General features: G+C 46.8%; 2 protein-coding genes across 2 annotated transcripts in view; both read left to right on the top strand.

Annotated features, from left to right (window-relative positions):
* Positions 1 to 10,207, top strand: part of kif1b (kinesin family member 1B) — a 68,995-nt gene extending 58,788 nt beyond the window's left edge. The window contains exons 41-51 of the mRNA XM_084681336.1: positions 1,816 to 1,930; positions 2,115 to 2,248; positions 2,364 to 2,425; positions 2,628 to 2,773; positions 3,135 to 3,419; positions 3,575 to 3,646; positions 4,365 to 4,486; positions 4,593 to 4,745; positions 5,529 to 5,721; positions 5,864 to 5,982; positions 6,517 to 10,207. Of these exons, the coding sequence (XP_084537462.1) occupies positions 1,816 to 1,930; positions 2,115 to 2,248; positions 2,364 to 2,425; positions 2,628 to 2,773; positions 3,135 to 3,419; positions 3,575 to 3,646; positions 4,365 to 4,486; positions 4,593 to 4,745; positions 5,529 to 5,721; positions 5,864 to 5,982; positions 6,517 to 6,559 (1,444 nt within the window). The 3' untranslated portion in view covers positions 6,560 to 10,207. The remainder of the gene's footprint in view (positions 1 to 1,815; positions 1,931 to 2,114; positions 2,249 to 2,363; positions 2,426 to 2,627; positions 2,774 to 3,134; positions 3,420 to 3,574; positions 3,647 to 4,364; positions 4,487 to 4,592; positions 4,746 to 5,528; positions 5,722 to 5,863; positions 5,983 to 6,516) is intronic.
* A 939-nt stretch (positions 10,208 to 11,146) lies between these two features.
* pgd (phosphogluconate dehydrogenase) lies at positions 11,147 to 18,457 on the top strand. Its single transcript, XM_084680956.1, has 12 exons — positions 11,147 to 11,299; positions 11,762 to 11,837; positions 11,971 to 12,150; positions 12,286 to 12,351; positions 12,446 to 12,564; positions 12,769 to 12,973; positions 13,267 to 13,456; positions 15,468 to 15,598; positions 15,840 to 15,973; positions 16,822 to 16,921; positions 17,198 to 17,320; positions 17,830 to 18,457. Exons 1-12 carry the CDS (start codon positions 11,292 to 11,294, stop codon positions 17,947 to 17,949), a joined length of 1,452 nt encoding a protein of 483 aa, XP_084537082.1. The 5' UTR covers positions 11,147 to 11,291; the 3' UTR covers positions 17,950 to 18,457.
* Positions 18,458 to 18,692: the final 235 nt, after the last annotated feature.

Below are 18,692 nucleotides of genomic sequence, written 5' to 3'. Positions count from 1 at the left end.
TTCCTCTCTCTCTCTCCCTCTTCCTCCCTTTCTCTCTTCCTCTCTCTCTTCCTCTCTCCCTCTCTCTTCCTCTCTCTCCCTTTTCCTCTCTCTCATCCTCCCTCTCTCTCTCTCTCTCTCTCTCTCTCTCTCCCTCTTCCTATCTCTCTCTCCCTCTCTCTCTCTCTCTATCCCCCTCTCTCTCTCTTCCTCTCTCTCTCTCTCTTCCTCTCTCTCTTCCTCTCTCTCTCTCCCTCTTCCTGTGCTTCTTTCCTGCTGCGTTGGATGTTGGGTACTCTCAGGCTTTGTCTTGATAAGGATATTCCTAGGTACCAGCGACCATAAACATCCTTCCACACGGAAGAGCTTTATGGATCTCCTTATAGTCGTCATAGACACAGATATATATATGTATATATATACAGTAGTATAGTGCTAACTTCTCATTTCTGCCAGTTTCATTTTTTGGGTAATACATTACATTGTAGTTGCCTTTATAAAAGGGTTGTTGAGAGATAACAAAATCTTGAAGGACATCGGCTTGTGGTGCAGCCCTGCTAAGCAATGGCTGTTTTCACACTTGATGACTTGAGTCATAACTGCCACTATGATTCATGAAGTACCTCCTTCTTAAATAAACCCTTTATAAAGGCAACCGTAATGAAATATTACCAATTTTGTGTGTTTTCTTCTGTCTTTTGATATCACCCACTCTGAAATTCCTTAAACCTTGTATGAAATCACAGGTTGTGATGTTCTGTGGCACCTCGATGGCACACATTTTCTCCTTCGCTAACACACACCAGTGTGAGTTGACGTTGGCACGGTGTGAGTCTTGTATTATGGCACAGCCTCGGTAATATGCACGGCCACTGAGTCACTGACAGGCGAGGCAGCCTGCAATTAGGAGCGCTCTCTGCTGGCTGGAAACGGCACTGCAAGGATGAGTCATCTAAAAAGCTTGGGCTGTCATTGACAGATGGCTCAGAGAAGCAGGAGTTGTTGTAGTAGTTGTAGCCCTTGTGCTAATCCACAATTTCACTACGTCAGCTCGATGTACTAATCAGCTAATTGGACGTGACGCCGAGAAATCACATCGATTGCTCAACTTCCTTTAAAAACTAACGGACATAATCAGACTCGGTAGATAGTGTGCGGCTGTTATGGAATGTCGACGACAGTTAAGCCACCTTGCTTCTCGCCCGTGTCAGGAATGTGGCAACAACAACAACAAAACGTCAAAAATAAAATAAGTAACTGACATTACGGGCCCTGTCTTGATTTTCTATGACGTCAGGTTGTTAGCTAGCTCTGCCTGTCAAACACGTAACGTGCCACTCTCTCACCTGCTGCTTGTCACACACGGTTGATGATTGTGACACCTGCTGCGGTCGTTTGTCGTCGAGATTTCTCCTCGGCATGCTCGCTCACCCCCTCTCCTCACTGCTATCCAGCGTTCCCCCTTCACAGAAGTCTGTTGACTCACTAATGGATGCGACTATGTTCACAGTCCAGCGAACTTGTTGTCTTGTCAACGCATCCGTTTAGAAGGAAGGGGAATGACGGCAGTAAATTACATGTTTTAAAAACCCCTACCCACAACTGCATATGAAACTGTAGTTAATCACTTTCAGTATTTTTCTCTATTACTTTGAACCCAACAGTAGCTAGATTGCTTAGTTTTCTAAGCTCTTTGTGTCTTTTGTGACATAAAGCATAGCACTTTGTAGCTAGAAATGGGTTGAAATAGCCTCTTAACTAGTGCAATTCCCTTTGAATCTAAATATAGAAGTCTCATCAGAGACCAGAGCTAAAGGTTGTCGTTTCTCCTTCTAGGACCTTCTACCGTTTTGAGGCAGTGTGGGACAGCTCCCTGCACAACTCTCTCCTGCTCAACCGGGTGACTCCCTACGGAGAGAAGATATTCATGACCCTTTCTGCATACCTGGAGGTCAGTTGCGTGTATTTTGGTTCAAACTTAATCACGTCTCATGGCTGCCATTTTGGGTCTACATAGCTGTGGCCATTTTGGGTCAACCTGTTCTGTGGCCATTTTGGGTCAAAGTGGCCGAATCTCCATTGAGCCTGTGACCCTGCAGTGCTACACAAGCTAATTTTGTTTCCACATTTGGCAGCTTGACCACTGCATCCAGCCCGCCATCATTACCAAAGACATCTGCATGGTCTTCTACTCTCGTGACGCAAAGATCTCGCCTCCCCGCTCGCTGAGGAACTTCTTTGGTAGCGGCTACTCCAAGACCCCTGACTGGTGAGGAAGCTGGTGGCCATTTTGTGTCTTTAGAACTCAATGGACTGTATCAAACATGCAGTCGTCAGCCATTTTGTGTCTAAAATTCAACTTGCCTCTTATTCCTTTGTTGCAGTAACCGAGTGACGGGGATCTACGAGCTGAGCCTGTGTAAGATGTCAGACACAGGAAGCCCAGGTCAGAACCGCACGCGCTCTCTAAAGACCTACCGGGTTACCATGGCAACCAGAGTGACTGACATAATATCAATTACACTAAGGCAGGCAGATGAATAAGTAATGAGGACATTTACTGATAAAGTGTACTGACGTATTCTGTGTGTGTGTGTCCGGGGATGTGTGTGTGTTTCCGCGTGTTCTGCCCGGCGTGGCGTGAGCAGGAATGCAGCGGCGGAGGAGGAAGATCCTGGACACGTCGGTGGCATACGTGAGGGGCGAGGAGAACCTAGCGGGCTGGAGGCCCCGGGGAGACAGCCTCATCCTGGAGCACCAGTGGGAGCTGGAGAAGATCGAGCAGATGCACGAGGTCTGTTTGGAGCAGTGGGACTTGACTGCACCAATGTCTGCAACTATAAATGTTGGACTGGACTGCATTGTGATGTAACAATAAATGTTGACTTGATGGCTACCTTATCTTTTCTATCTAGGGACTCAGACTAAAAGTATCATGTGTTTTATCCTCCCTCCCTTCCCTTCTCTTTCTCTTCTCCTCTATCCTTTACTCTTTTCCTCCCCCCTCTCCCTTCTTCTGTCCATCCTCCACTTATTTCCCTCCCTCCTCCTCCACTTCTCCCTCCCCCCCTCCCTTCCTCTCTTCATACTTTCCTCTTTCTCCCTCTTCCACTCTCAATCTCCCTCCTTCCCTCCCTCCTCCTCCCCTCCCCCAGGTGGAGAAGACCCGTCACCTTCTGCTGCTGAGAGAGAAGCTGGTGGAGAACGCCCCCGCAGGAACAGGAAGTGGTCTGGGGACAGGAAGTGGCCCGGGCAGCAAGTCCCTGAGCGAGTCTCTGTCTCCGAGCATGAGCAGTGGGACCCTGAGCACCTCCACCTCCATCTCCTCCCAGATCTCCAGCACCACCTTTGAGAGCGCCATCACCCCCAGCGAGAGCTCCGGCTACGACTCTGCCGACATCGAGAGCCTGGTGGACCGGGAGAAGGAGCTGGCCACCAAGGTGAGGACAGGCGTCACACTGGAGCATAGCACAGGACAGGACTGAGCAAAGTCTTAGGCATAACAATTAAATACAACTAAATTAAAGTAAAAATGCTTTAAGAATGTACTGTGTAAAAATAGAGGCACTTGTTTCCCTATGTCATTCTCCCTTAGTGCCTGCGTCTCCTGACTCACACCTTCAACAGTGAGTACAACCAGGTGTGCAACAGCATCAGCGACTGCAAGGTGAGACCCTGGAGTAGAAAACAAGCGACGCCACCGTTCTCAACGTCTGTGGCTTCCCCAGTGTGATGTTTCAGTTGGGGAATTCACAACGTGGTTAACATTTCTCTCTCCGTCTCTCCGTCTCTCCCTCTCACCCACATCTCTCTTCGTCTCTTTCTCTTCCTTTGTCTGTCTCTCTTGCCATATCTTTCTCTCTATCCTCCCCTTGTGTCTCTCTCTCTACCTCACTCTCTCTCTATCTCTCTCTCTCTCTCTCTGTCTCTCTCTCTCTCTCTCTCTCTCTTCCTCACTCTCCCCCTCTCTCCTCTCCCTCTCTATCTCTCTCTCCCTCACTCTCCGTCTCTCTCTCTCTATCGCTCTCTCTCTCTTCCTCACTCTCCCTCTCTCTTCCTCACTCTCCCCCTCTATCTCTTTCTCTCTCCCTCTCTCTCCCTCTCTCTCCCTCACTCTCCCCCTCTCCCTCTCTCTCCCTCACTCTCTCTCTTTCTCTCTCTCTCTTTCTCTCTCTCTCTTCCTCACTCTCCCCCCTCTCTCTCTCTTCCTCACTCTCCCCCTCTATCTCTCACTCTCCCTCTCTCTCTCTTCCTCACTCTCCCCCCTCTCTCTCTCTTCCTCACTCTCCCCATCTATCTCTCACTCTCCCTCTCTCTCTCTCCCTCACTCTCCCCCTCTCTCACTCTCTCTCCATCCATCTCACTCATCCCCCCCCCCCCCCCAGCTGTCAGACATCTCTCCCCTGGGTCGTGACTCCTCGGTGACCAGCTTCAGCAGTGCCACCCTCACCCCCAGCTCCACCTGCCCCTCCCTGGCAGACTCCCGCTGCAGCTCCATGGACCAGAAGTGAGGCTCACGTGGTCACACACACACTCACACGCACAGGCACATACACACACACCATCTCCGTCAGTCTCGTCCTGTTCTGACCATAGTGTCTGTTTTGTGCCAGGACCCCTGATGCTAATTCCCGCGCCTCCAGCCCCTCCTGCTCGGACTACGAGAACTTCCCCATGGTGCCCACCCTGGAGACCTCCTACCTGGCCCGCGCCGGCAAGAACGAGTTCCTCAATCTGGTGCCCGACATTGAGGAGATGAGGACAGGGTAAGGCCATCTCCCTCTCGCTCTCTCTCTCCCTCCATCTTCACCTATCCCTCTCTCCATCCCTTTCTCCCTCTCTCTCCCTGTCACCTCCTCACTCTCCCTCCATCACCCTCTGACAGACCCCCTCCATCTGCCCACTGCTCATGTTGTGAGCAGATGAGATCATTCAGCTAAACCTTGTGATCTCGCTCATTTCATTGATGTTAAACTGAATTCATCTGATCTGCTCCTGGTGATCTGCCCCTGGTGACCTGCTCCTGGTGACCTGCTCCTGACCTGCTCCTGGTGATCTGCTCCTGACCTGCTCCTGGTGACCTGCTCCTGACCTGCTCCTGGTGATCTGCTCCTGGTGACCTGCTCCTGACCTGCTCCTGGTGATCTGCTCCTGACCTGCTCCTGGTGACCTGCTCCTGGTGACCTGCTCCTGGTGATCTGCTCCTGGTGACCTGCTCCTGGTGACCTGCTCCTGGTGACCTGCTCCTGGTGACCTGCTCCTGGTGACCTGCTCCTGGTGACCTGCTCCTGGTGATCTGCTCCTGGTGACCTGCTCCTGGTGATCTGCTCCTGACCTGCTCCTGGTGACCTGCTCCTGGTGATCTGCTCCTGACCTGCTCCTGGTGACCTGCTCCTGGTGACCTGCTCCTGGTGACCTGCTCCTGGTGACCTGCTCCTGGTGACCTGCTCCTGGTGACCTGCTCCTGACCTGCTCCTGGTGATCTGCTCCTGGTCACCTGCTCCTGGTCACCTGCTCCTGGTGACCTGCTCCTGGTGACCTGACCCCAGGTCGGTGGTGTCTAAGAAGGGCTTCCTGAGCTTTATGGAGCCCCGCTCCAACTCGTGGGTGAAGCACTTTGTGGTGGTGCGTCGGCCGTACGTGTTCATCTACAACAGCGACCGCGACCCGGTGGAGAGGGGCGTGTTGAACCTGTCCACCGCCCAGGTGGAGTACAGCGAGGACCAGCAGGCCATGCTCAAGGTGGGCGCTCACACACACACACACACACGTACACACACAAACACACACGTACACATGTACACACACACACACGTAAACACACACAAAAGCTGTGGAGTCGGGTTGATCCGATGTGAGGGTTGAGCTGCTGTTGTGTCTCCAGACCCCAAACACGTTTGCTGTGTGTACGAAGCACAGAGGAATCCTGCTGCAGGCCAACAACGACAAGGACATGAATGACTGGCTCTACGCCTTCAACCCCCTGCTGGCCGGCACCATACGGTACAGACGAGGACACGGTTTCACCTGGATATGTTAGAACAGGGGTTCCCAATCCTGGTCCTTGGGCCTCCCTGCCCTGCATGTTTTAGATGTTTCCCTGCTCCAACACACCTGATTCCAATGAATGGGTCGTTATCTAGTTATGCAGAAACCTGCCAACGACCATTCATTTGAATCAGGTGTGTTGGAACAAGGAAACATCTAAAACATGCAGGGCAGGGAGGCCCGAGGACCAGGATTGGGAACCCCTGTGTTAGAACATCATTGTTAGGACTCCTCAGTCACCATCAGTGTTTGGACTCTTAGTCACCATTAGGAAACTGTTTGCTTAGTAGGAAAGTGTGTGGATTTGTAGTTATTCGTGATTTGAGATTTGTTGTCTGATGTCTGTAGGGTCACTTAACCTTTTATGAGGCTCTTGCAACAACAACAACATTACAGTTTTAGCTAAGATAGTATCCAGATATTATAGAGGTTTTTAGAAACGCATCGTTCACTTTTGTTTATTTGTTGTTTGTTTGTGTTTACCCTCAGGTCAAAGTTGGCGAGGAGGCGTTCGGGCCTGATGAAGAACTGATGACTTCACCTGCGTCACCAGGGAAACCTCTGTCCTGTTCTTCTGACTAGCCTTCGAACATACCAAGTGTTAATACTTATTAACCATTGTGATTCTTGATGGTTTTCTCTTGTACGTAGATCTGTGGCTTAAGTCTCCTGCTCCAGCAACTAAAAGTTTCAGTCCCTAAAATCCTGCTTTCCCTCCCCCACTGTAGGCCCTCTGCTACACCCCAGATGTCCCCTCTCTCTCTCTCTCTCTCCCCACATCTCTATCCCCTGGCCTTCCGTGTTTTCGTTCAGACTTCTGTTTGGTCCTCTGTTATTGCTTCGTTGTCATTCCCAGACTCTCCCTGAACTAGTAGCATGTTGTAATAGTCTACTTGTGTGTGCACGATTCTTCTGAAACACATTCTGACCCACTCGTCTTTTTATTTTCCCCCACTTATCGTCTGTGAAGATTGTCTCTTATATATCAGTGTTATCGGTCTGACGGGAAGAGTTCGATTTTTACTTGCCCGCATGAAAACTGCAGCAGACTCGGAAGACGACCAAGTTTTTGCTAACTTACGAAAATAAAAATAAAAACAACAACATCGCAACACAGTACACACAGTACACAAAGAAAGGAAAAGCCGCCAAACCTCATGTGAAATATCAAGTAACTCTCCTACAGAAAGCTAGGCTGGTTTAAAAACTATTGCTGCTAGCAATATTACAGGTTTTTACGTCTTACGAGATTTTCCAGTGGGGCGACTTAACCTTCCTTGAAACAGTCCTGCCTTCTCGGCCTTCTCGTTCCTAGTGTAAAATACTAAACCGCAAAAACAAGAACAGACTGTCAAGATCCCCTTTCAAAAAACACTTTGTTGCAACATTTGAGAAACACAATTATTACAGTGTTTACTTCCCTGTAAATGACCTCTGCAGAAACACCAATCCAAATTTAAACATCACCATTGGTCGGTCTGATATCAGAAATCTGTTTTGGCGGAATAATAAGCAAAATGCTCCCCAGGAGATGCGCTTCACGCTACAGTACTGAAAAGCAGAGCGGTTTTCACACAAACAAATATTTTAAAAGAATCCCTCTGCCAGTTTATCTGTTCTGCTCCTCTCAGTCTCTGATTGGATGGAGCAGAAAAGACCATGTCACAAGAAGAGAGGGAGGAGGATGACGGACGGTAATACTGTGGAGAAGATGTCGTTTGTACATAATGTTCCAAGATAAGTGTCAGGCGCTTCTCTCATTAAGGATTTAAGACATTCCTGTCAGCTCTTCGTGCTATTCTCACGTGGCCCGTTAGGGGTCGTCTTATATCTGCAGAGGACCTCGGCCTGGACCAGGCCTTGTGTCTGCCATCACCTTCCACGAGTAAATGAACTGAAGACAAGACATACTGTACACAGAAGGAACCAAGGGAAGGAAGCAAGGGAATGAAGTAGGGTAGTAGTCAACCTTGGTCCAGATGCTTGGTGAAGGCTACAGCGTATTAGCTGTTGGCCTCTTATTTCTGGTCTATTCCCCCTTTTTCATGAAAACTCATCAGGTACTATCTATCTACAAGTTCAATACTGTAGTCAGGAGTGAACCGGTGCACGGCAGAATTACCCTTGTTTTTTTTGCATTCTTGAATTTAAACCTCTAAACTCTTAACTGTTCTCATAAGTTATTCCTTTTTTTAATTCTTAACTGTTGATTATTTTATACTATGCGGTCGTCGTACAGCGGAGCTTGATGTGAAATGGAACAAGGGCATTTATTTTGCGGTTTTATTCAGCGATGTTTAAGTTGACCATTGATTTGCACAGGTACAGACATAACTATAGCAAGGTTAGAGCAGACCAGGCATCTGGCTTCATGATTGATTGGATGTTAGCATCTTCAGTTAGAATTATGAGAATATAGTATTGATATGAAAGCACATGTTTTCAAAGCGTAGACACTTGTTCTCAATATGTGTGGCGTTTGGGAGTACCTGCTTAGGTTTTCTTGATATGACTAGAATGAAAGGGATAAAATATGCTCTGAGGTTTTTTAAATATTGTTTGTGGAAAATATTTGCTCTGTACATCATTGGGTCAGCTGTGGTCATATAGCCAGAGCCAAAAAGAAATTGCCTGGCAACAGGTAGCTCTGTCTCTACGATTGGTTGGTTTGATAGTGAAGAAAGAAGAAATGTAATTGGGCATTAGGAAACTCTGGCCAACCAACCAGCAGAATGCCCACAATGCATTAGAAGGACAAGTCTTGAGTGTGTGGAGACAGGCACCATGGTGGTTAAACCCTTTGGGAGTTTAGAGGCTAATTGTTAACTGCCTCTTCAACAAAAAGAAAAGGAAAATCTATTTTAAAGAGGTTTGTCAAAAGATGCTGTTTACGTAGACATGGTGAGATTTGCTTGGAGATATCTGGATTTGCAACATTCTCTCTTGAGCAAACGTGAGCAGCTTAGATATGCCCTGTCCTCTGGTCAATCAGCCTGTAGGGTCTAACTCAACGTTTGCAGTTGGATTGTTACCTTCCAGAGAAGTCGCAGTTTAAGATGTCTTATTAGATTTCCCTGTAAACAGATAACCAGTCATCTGCAAGATTACAGAGCCGCTTCTATGCAGCGATCAAAGTTTGAAGTTTACCACGCTTTAACTTCACAGCATTGGACAATGACATGTATGAACTGATATTAAAGTATTGGTATGATTATCTGTCAGAGCAGAGATTTTCCCTTTGACCACTAATCTGTTATTTTGGATCGTTGTATTTATTCTTTGCAATGTATATATTAGTTTGCAGCTCTTTGCACATAATAAAAAATGGTATAACTAACTGATCAAATAAAGTCTGCTCAATATTTCAGTTTCTCACAAAAAGTCAAATGAAACCAAATGAAAGCGTGCAGCATTTGTGAGCTGAGAAAGTTTGAATAGAATGTTGAATGTAGTATCAGGATTTTGCTGTGTTTTAATTTTTACATCATTTTAAAGGAGAAAAAAAAAACTAAAATCAAGTCTGTGACACTGCTGCTCAGTAAATGGACTACTTTAGAGCTTCCTTCTAATAGAGAGTGGTTTGAATTTGGTTAGCTTTTAATCTCAAAACGTAGGCTACAGTAACAATAATGGCTATCCTTCAGACCTACATCATCATTAACGATTGTTACGGTTGAACTTTCTGAGTTACTTTTGTTTTATTTCTAATATCAGGGAGTATATTTAAAAAATAGTTATATACGCTAAGACATCACAAATTAGTTATATCATTGTTTCTGCGGATGTCTTCACCTCAATGCTTTCCCACGCTGCCTTGTCAACAGAACTAGCCGTGACATGTTAAATCTTCCCTTCTCAGAAGACTACATTCGCTTTACTGACGTTCTCTCTGGTTTTGTTCGCTCAAAAAAAAAAAAAAGTCAAACCAAGACAATAACACTGTACATTATTTGTCAGATTGGCTTCATTTTCATACTTATTTTGTAAATATCTGTGTTGAATGGGGCTTGAATTAAAATGTAAATATGTTTCCTGTATTTGTAATAATTATAATCCATTCGCTGTATAGCTTAGATGTGTCCTGCAGATATCCTAATTCTGTGTATGGTAATCTTGCACCATTGAACTGTTTAGTGAATGAGGTAACAATAAAGTATGACCCGTGCATTAGCAGAATAAACAGTCCACTTGGCTCCTCCTTTATCACACACAGACACGCACACATTCATTTTCAATCAGTTAAAGGTAGCTTTGTGATGGGGAATGTAAATAACAATTATTTGAAGTTGTCCTAACCTGTTTTTGGACTTTTATGGTGGTCATTAAAGACAGATTCAAAGAGAATTATTGGCTACTTTTTTACAATATTAATAGCCTACCGTTGGAAGTGAACAATTTGAGATCAAAGACCTTTTAGGGGGTTTATATGAAAAACTATTTTCAATTGATCATAGTGTAGGGTTATCTCATACCATTAATATATATGTGCAGGTCCTTCAGCACTAATGTCTATGCTATTAATCAGAAGATTGCCAGTTCGATTCCTGGCCGTGCCCAATTACATTGTGTCCTTGGGCAAGGCATTTCACCCTACTTGCCAGGGGAATGTCCCTGTACTTACTGTAAGTCGCTCTGGATAAGAGCGTCTGCTAAATGAATGTAAATGTACTTCTTATACCCAAATCACATGATCAATCACGACTGTTACCACATGATGAGTTGTAGAAAAAAATTTACATATCACTTTTAAGTTGATAAACGTCATTATATTGTACACCCCTTTGTTTAAATCAAGGGCCATGCAAGTATAATGAAAATGAATCAATTGTATACAATACTTGCATTTGTTGTTTTAAGAATATCAGACCGTCATTATGACAATAACTGAACCAATCAGCACGTTGTTTCCTGTGTAACTTCGGGTTTGAGTCAAAATGTAGCAACAGTTCACAGCAATCAATATCCATCAACATGTTTGGAAACAGCCTTTATGGGTGTGTAACGACGCAATAAGATTGACGGGGGCCTTGTACCAATCACATGTTCGATATCTCTGCCCAGTTTTTTTGGACCAATGAAATCTAGAGAGGCGCATGGGCTTGCGCTCATTTGACGTCACCTGATAGAAAGCGCTTGTACTCGTGAACGGGAGATCTCCTCTTTAAGTTGGGAACGAGGAAGTACCGAGGAAATTAAAAGAAAAGTGCATTGGTGTGCAGCTGCTTCTGTCTCTTGAAATATCTACACCTAACCTTACCAAAACCATGGCTCAGTAAGTATTGCAATTTACTTGTATTTTTCGCGAAATAGACAGTCCGTAATCGATCCATGCACTGCCAAATGGGTGATAATCGCAGTTACTTAGAGTTTTAGCTAGCTTCATCCCTAGCTATATCTGTCCCATTGGTCAAGCTAGATTGTGGTGTAGCTAGCCGGTTTGTTGGCTAATGTAGTTGACATTTAGTGAACCCGATATACATATGGACTAATGTTTGGCTCGAGTGGTCAGCCACATTACCTAGCTATCTGACATTGAATGGGTGTCTCGTGAAATCAACTGGCCTTACAGCTGGTACAGTTGAAAGCACATTGTGGCAAAGCAGTGGAATCGCTGGGATATTCAGCGATATAGCATATCCCCCAGTATTTACTGGACGTAGTTACTTCCTCCTCAGTCCAAAACCAGATGTCCCTATCTGATTAGTCTCAAATATAATTAAATGTCCTTTTTCAGAGCAGACATTGCGTTGATTGGCTTGGCCGTAATGGGCCAGAACATCATTCTGAACATGAACGACCATGGCTTTGTGGTAAGTGTTGCAGTGCGCACACGTAGACCTTAAAGTTCTAGTTTGTATCTTTACCCATTATTCACATTTCGATCTTCCTCAACACTTTCTGCCTGTAGCCTACAATTGTTTTTGTCCGGTATTTTTTACGCAGGTCTGCGCGTACAACCGGACCGTGTCTAAGGTGCACGACTTCCTGAAGAATGAGGCGAAAGGGACCAAGGTGATCGGAGCGGAGTCCCTGGAGGACATGGTGTCCAAACTGAAGAAGCCCAGAAGGATTATTCTGCTGGTCAAGGCTGGCCAGGCTGTAGATGACTTCATTGACAAGTTGGTGAGTAGCCGTCGCATAAGCAGCAATAGAAAACTGCAAAGTCATGATGAGTTTGGGGAATGTAACCATAAAATCTATAGTGTTACTGAATTGGATGTAATTGATTTGATTTTTTTCTTCTGTATTATTTGACAGGTGCCTCTTCTTGAAGCTGGCGACATTATCATTGATGGTGGTAACTCTGAATACAGAGACACAACAGTGAGTTCATGGAAGATTTTATGTTTGTGAGGACATGGTTAACTTCAGTGTCAGGAGAGTGTCCTCTTACACGTGTGTTTGTGTGTGTGTGTAGCGGAGATGTCAGAGCATGAAGGAAAAGAAGCTCCTTTTTGTGGGCAGTGGGGTCAGTGGAGGGGAGGAAGGGGCTCGCTATGGACCCTCCCTGATGCCCGGAGGACACATAGAGGCCTGGTGAGTTCCCGTACTCTAGGGACGAGTTCCGGAACCCCGGGGACGAGTTCTAGAACTCTAGGGTATTGTTTGATGTGGAGAACTGCTGAGGCCTAGAGAATAGATACACTGAAACCATCAAGACAGAGCTCCAATAGTCCTTACTAAGATTGTTTATAACTGCTGTTAGGTCTTACCACTGTCTTGTTACATATACTCATGCAGGCCACACATCAAGGACATCTTCCAGAGCATCGCGGCCAAGGTCGGAACCGGAGAGCCCTGCTGTGACTGGGTGGGAGACGAGGGCGCCGGCCACTTTGTGAAGATGGTCCACAACGGCATCGAGTACGGAGACATGCAGCTGATCTGTGAGGCTTACCACCTGATGAAGGATGTCCTGGGCATGGACCACGATGAAATGGCTCAGGTCAGTTTCCTCAACAACAGCCTGGTGGATTAGCTTTGTCTATGAGGCTGTGGACTCAGTCTGGCAGTCCAAACCAAGCTGGATTTCCATTCATTCAGACTATAACTGAAATGGGGTGAATCGTAAACACGCCTACGTTTGTGAATGATTAGCGCAGTATTCTTATGACATCATAACCCATGCTCGTACTATGCTAAGATTATTCCTAGATTAATCACCGTGCTCATTACCTGGATCGCTGGGATTTTCAGCAGTCTAGCATTTCCCCTGTTATTTCCTGGTTTCCCCCGCAGGCCTTCAACGAGTGGAACAAGACCGAGTTGGACTCCTTCCTGATCGAGATCACAGCCAACATTCTCAAGTTCAGAGACGCGGATGGAACACACCTGCTGCCCAAGATCCGGGACAGCGCCGGGCAGAAGGGGACGGGGAAGTGGACGGCCATCTCAGCCCTGGAGTACGGCACGCCCGTCACCCTGATCGGTGAGATGGAGCGCGGCCACAGCAGGGCTGTGCACGCAACCCTGGAGAGATACCCTCCTGTAGGGTTACACTCCAACCCTGCTCCTGGAGAGATACCCTCCTGTAGGGTTACACTCCAACCCTGCTCCTGGAGAGATACCCTCCTGTAGGGTTACACTCCAACCCTGCTCCTGGAGAGATACCCTCCTGTAGGGTTACACTCCAACCCTGCTCCTGGAGAGATACCCTCCTGTAAGGTTACACTCCAACCCTGCTCCTGGAGAGATACCCTCCTGTAGGGTTACACTCCAACCCTGCTCCTGGAGAGATACCCTCCTGTAGGGTTACACTCCAACCCTGCTCCTGGAGAGATACCCTCCTGTAGGGTTACACTCCAACCCTGCTCCTGGAGAGATAACCCTCCTGTAGGGTTACACTCCAACCCTGCTCCTGGAGAGATACCCTCCTGTAGGGTTACACTCCAACCCTGCTCCTGGAGAGATACCCTCCTGTAGGGTTACACTCCAACCCTGCTCCTGGAGAGATACCCTCCTGTAGGGTTACACTCCAACCCTGCTCCTGGAGAGATACCCTCCTGTAGGGTTACACTCCAACCCTACTCCTGGATTCTCAATTCCCGGCTGGTGCACATGTCGTTGTGTCCTTGGGCAAGGCACTTCACCATACTTGCCTCGGGGAGAATGTCCCTGTACTTACTGTAAGTCGCTCTGGATAAGAGCGTCTGCTAAATGACTAAATGTAAGAGCAGGGTTGGTGCTGGGGGGTGGGTGTAGCGCAGGGGAAGAGCATTTTGACCACAGATCAAGAGGTCCCAAATCCCCTCTGTACCTTGCTTTGGATAAATGTATCTGCTAATTTCATCAATAAGTTAGTCATGGGTTATCTACAAACGGAAGTTAGCCATGTTAGCATCGCCACAAGCACCACTAGAGTGAACTCCCTTCAGGTTATCGTGGTGGAGGATGTGCGGGCCTACGCTATAAGGAGCTTTTCACCTCCCCCTCATCTTCAGTGACATAAGGGGGATTTTGAGGGCTGCTCTCTCCTGCTCTGGCACTTGCCTCTGGGTCATCAGTCACGCTGCTGTAGCTCCCTCCACAGTCAGGTGGTGTGGACTTATTCCAGGACAAAGCTGTCTGCAGTTTAAGACTCAAGAGTGGACACACACACACACACACACACACACACACAAGTATTACAGTCACTTTGTCTGAGAGTAAACTGTTACACGTCTGAAGATATTGAAATCGAGTAGTGTCAGACCAATGAGGAAGTTGAGCAGTTCTTCCTGTTCTATGGGTGTGTGTGTGTGTCTGTAGGAGAGGGCATGGGTACAATGGGCCTCATTGTGAAAAGGCCTTGTAATAGTGGAGCAGCAGGCCTGTACAGCGAAGTTGGATTTCAACCCTGAATAGAACAACATTCCACATCCCTATTGTCGCTTGGTTCAGTGAACTCTCTCGCTGTGTCTCTCTGTCTCTTTCTCTCGTTCTGTCTCTCTTTCTCTATCTCTCTGTATGTCTCTCTTTCTCAACCTTGCATCACTTGGCTACTGTGGTGATATTTAGCAAGTCATGCTTACCCAACCTCTTGTCACATCAGGATGTGAGCACAGTTTCTCTTGGCAAGCCCTGCTTTGACAACAGAGGTGAACTCAGCTGAGTCATCAGAACCCTGGGCATTGTGTCGTTGTGGCTGTGGTGTTTCACAGTCATAAGCACACGTTCATTAGAACAGTGATGACATACTGATTTGTGAGTTCCTTGTGTTTCCGGAAACTAATGCAGCGTGGCTCTGACTACTGCAGATGTAGAGGTTTCAGTCCACTGCTAATGTCTACTCCAATTCACTCTCATCTCCTCTGCTTACTGTACATCATTGTGGGATAACAGCTGTTAGTGTATTTTACTGACATTCTAATGACAAGCTCTCTATCTCTGACACTCACTCCTTTCTCTCTCCCTTCTCTCTTTTTGATTCTCCCTCCCTCCTCCCTCCTCCCTCCTCCCAGGAGAGGCTGTCTTCGCCAGGTGTCTGTCCTCTCTGAAGGAGGAGAGGGTGGAGGCCAGCAGAAGCCTCTCAGGGCCCCAGGGGACCAAGTTCAGCGGGAACAAAGCCAGCTTCCTAGAAGACATCAGAAAGGTAGGGCTGCTCATTCTGATTGGCCATGGAGAAATATGTGGGGGACAAGCCACTGTCACTAGTCAAAATATAGAAGGAAATATATCAATATTGTGCTCAAACATGGTTGGTGCTTTCATTTTCCATTTGAAAAATATTATGAGCTAAATCTACAGTTTGCGAGATGACGTGTTTATCAGAATGTCCTGTAAGACTGATGAAATGTTAGTGGTGAGCGTGCTCTCTCTCTGGTCCTGTCCAGGCGCTGTATGCCTCCAAGATCATCTCCTACGCCCAGGGCTTCATGCTCCTCAGGCAGGCCGCCAAGGAGTTTGGCTGGTCCCTGAACTACGGAGCCATCGCTCTGATGTGGAGAGGGGGCTGCATCATCCGCAGGTATGTACAACTGACCTACACTGTGACCTTGTCTGACCCCTGTGTGTGTGTGTGTGTGTGTGTGTGTGTGTGTGTGTGTGTGTGTGTGTGTGTGTGTGTGTGTGTGTGTGTGTGTGTGTGTGTGTGTGTGTGTGTGTGTGTGTGTGTGTGTGTGTGTGTGTGTGTGTGTGTGTGTCTGTATGTCTGACCTCTGACCCTGGCCCCCGGTGCAGGTTTACAGAGTTTCAAAGTCAACAGCTGTCTGGCATGTATCATCATCTCTTGATATCATAAGCAACGGATGATGGTTTCATTTGGTCTGAAAGATGACACCGATTCAGCGGGAGTCTGTAATCACACCTTGCCTGTTGTGCCACCCGACATTGTGACACAGGGGAACACAAAGCCACAGGGAAGAGAAGATAAGGTTTACTGTGAAATCAGGCTGAGAAGTGGATGAGGAAATGTTTTCTCTCGGTTGCAACCTTGAGAGAAATGTTGCATAAACCTTAAGCAAACATTGTCATTTCATCGTGACTTTTCTCAGACGAACGTTGAGCTAGTTATGACCTGTTATACCTCAATGCTCTGATTCAGCACCCGAGTCCCCTTGTGTCAGATGACACAGAGGTTCTTAAACATGGCTTTGCTTCTTAAACATCTCTCCCATGGTCTCTGGATGTGTAGTACAACAATATTACCCAAATGCTGTCTAGATTAGTAGATTTTCTATTGCAGTACACTTTATGGGGAAGATTTTTTATTATTTTTTTTCTCTCAAAAAGTTTCCTTCGTCCTATAGATATGACTACATCTATGTCTGGTGTAACAGGCACGGAGCCTCACTAACAGGCTGTGTTCCTTTGCAGTGTGTTTTTGGGGAAGATCAAGGAGGCCTTCGACAGAGACTCTGAGCTGCAGAGCCTGCTCCTGGACAGCTTCTTCAGCAACGCCGTACAGGACTGCCAGGTACAGGAAGTAGGAAGTGATGTCATGATACAGGAAGTAGGGGACTGATCTCAGGTGCAGTAAGTAGGAAGTTATATCATGATGCAGGAAGTAGGAAGTGATGCAGGCCCAACCCTTCCAGCCAGGCTGCTGAGACACCAGCAGGGCTCATATGGTTACTTTTGCCTATGCCACAGTCTGATATAAAACATCAGAAGAAGTAGGCACAGGAGTGTATGCTTTGTGACTGTTGTCCAGTGTACTGTTGTTATTGAGCTGTGTGTGTTCCTGCTCCAGGACTCCTGGCGTAGGACGGTCAGTACCGGGGTGCAGCAGGGCATCCCCATGCCTTGCTTCACCACCGCCCTCTCCTTCTATGATGGATACAGACACGGGATGCTCCCTGCCAACCTCCTGCAGGTACAGTACACTCACACACACACACACTGTCATTCACTCACACACACACACACACACACACATTGTCATTCATTCACTCACACACACACACACACACACACACACACACACTCTCATTTATACACACATGCATAAACTCACTCTCATACAGGTAAACACACACAAGCTCTCACGCCCGCTGTAAAGGGTTTAAGGCTGACTCCTGTGAATAGATGTCAAAGTGCATGAGATTAAAGCAAACTGCACGTGCTCAAGGTCAGTTAAGGTGGGTGGGGGTGGTGAGGGGCTAGGATACCATAAGACTGAGAGCTGAGTGGTACTAATACCTTCAACAAGCACCCATGCTTTCCTCTCACCTTGGAAGAGATTCTTGAGGGAGGTACCTATTAATGATACCGTGCAACTGTAACACTGAGGTATTCATAATACTATGCTAACACGTGTGTGTGTGTGTGTGTGTGTGTGTGTGTGTGTGTGTGTGTGTGTGTGTGTGTGTGTGTGTGTCTCAGGCCCAAAGAGACTACTTTGGAGCCCACACGTACGAGCTGCTGTCTAACCCTGGCACGCACATCCACACCAACTGGACAGGCCACGGGGGAAACGTGTCTTCCTCATCCTACAACGCTTAAGGAGGACACACACACACGGCCAGTGATGCAACTACCTGCAGGATAAGATGCCAGTTCCGCATACAAGCCTAAATACTGAAGACTACTATACCCAGCCCACATCCCCACACAAACAAAAAAACAAAACAATAATGTATCTTAAACATTGAGAGAACAAAAAAAAAGAACTTTTCTTAAGTGTTATTTTAATTTGTATTTATGGTGTAGTGAAATGGTGATCCTAGTAGTGTTTTAGTGTTGTAACCCCCCCACCTTTATGAGGTAGTGGATATACGGTTGTTGGGCCTTCATCCACTGTCACAACAAACAGGTAAGCTGTGAAAGACCCCGCCTTCACAGCAGAGGCCCCGCCTTCACAGCAGAGGCCCCGCCTTCACAGCAGGGCCCACAAGACAACCGCCAGTTCCTCCAATCATGTTTGCTCCTGAGTTCAGAGTTAACTGTGGATTAAGGTTAACTATTGCACTGTACTGTATTAGGCTAAATAAAGACTTCAATCCCTTTTTAATGAGCTTTTGTGGTCCTTACTCCCCAGCGTCTCTGTAAACAGCATTCAGCTCTGTGTTTTGGTCTTAATTTAACCCATGATTTGTATAAAATTGCTGGTCACAAACCTGGTCAGAAATCAGGCAATGTCTGTATTTGTTGCAGAATCTCTACAGGGTCGGAAATCGCTTTTGATCAAATTTCATATCAATTTTTTACAATTGCTGGAGATGGCAAAAGTATACACATCCTTCACT

Source organism: Hypomesus nipponensis, chromosome 18 (genome assembly GCF_054491055.1).
Source record: "Hypomesus nipponensis isolate SF chromosome 18, ASM5449105v1, whole genome shotgun sequence".
Classification (NCBI taxonomy): Eukaryota; Metazoa; Chordata; class Actinopteri; order Osmeriformes; family Osmeridae; genus Hypomesus; species Hypomesus nipponensis.
The sequence above is the reverse complement of the archived record's forward strand: the minus strand, read 5'-3'. Positions and strand labels throughout refer to the sequence as shown.

Bases quoted from the DNA above. Each gene is read 5' to 3' on its own strand.
- pgd (XM_084680956.1), top strand. The intron at 15,974-16,821 runs GTATGTACAACT...GTTCCTTTGCAG, and splicing joins GGGGGCTGCATCATCCGCAG to TGTGTTTTTGGGGAAGATCA. The intron at 16,922-17,197 runs GTACAGGAAGTA...TTCCTGCTCCAG, and splicing joins ACGCCGTACAGGACTGCCAG to GACTCCTGGCGTAGGACGGT.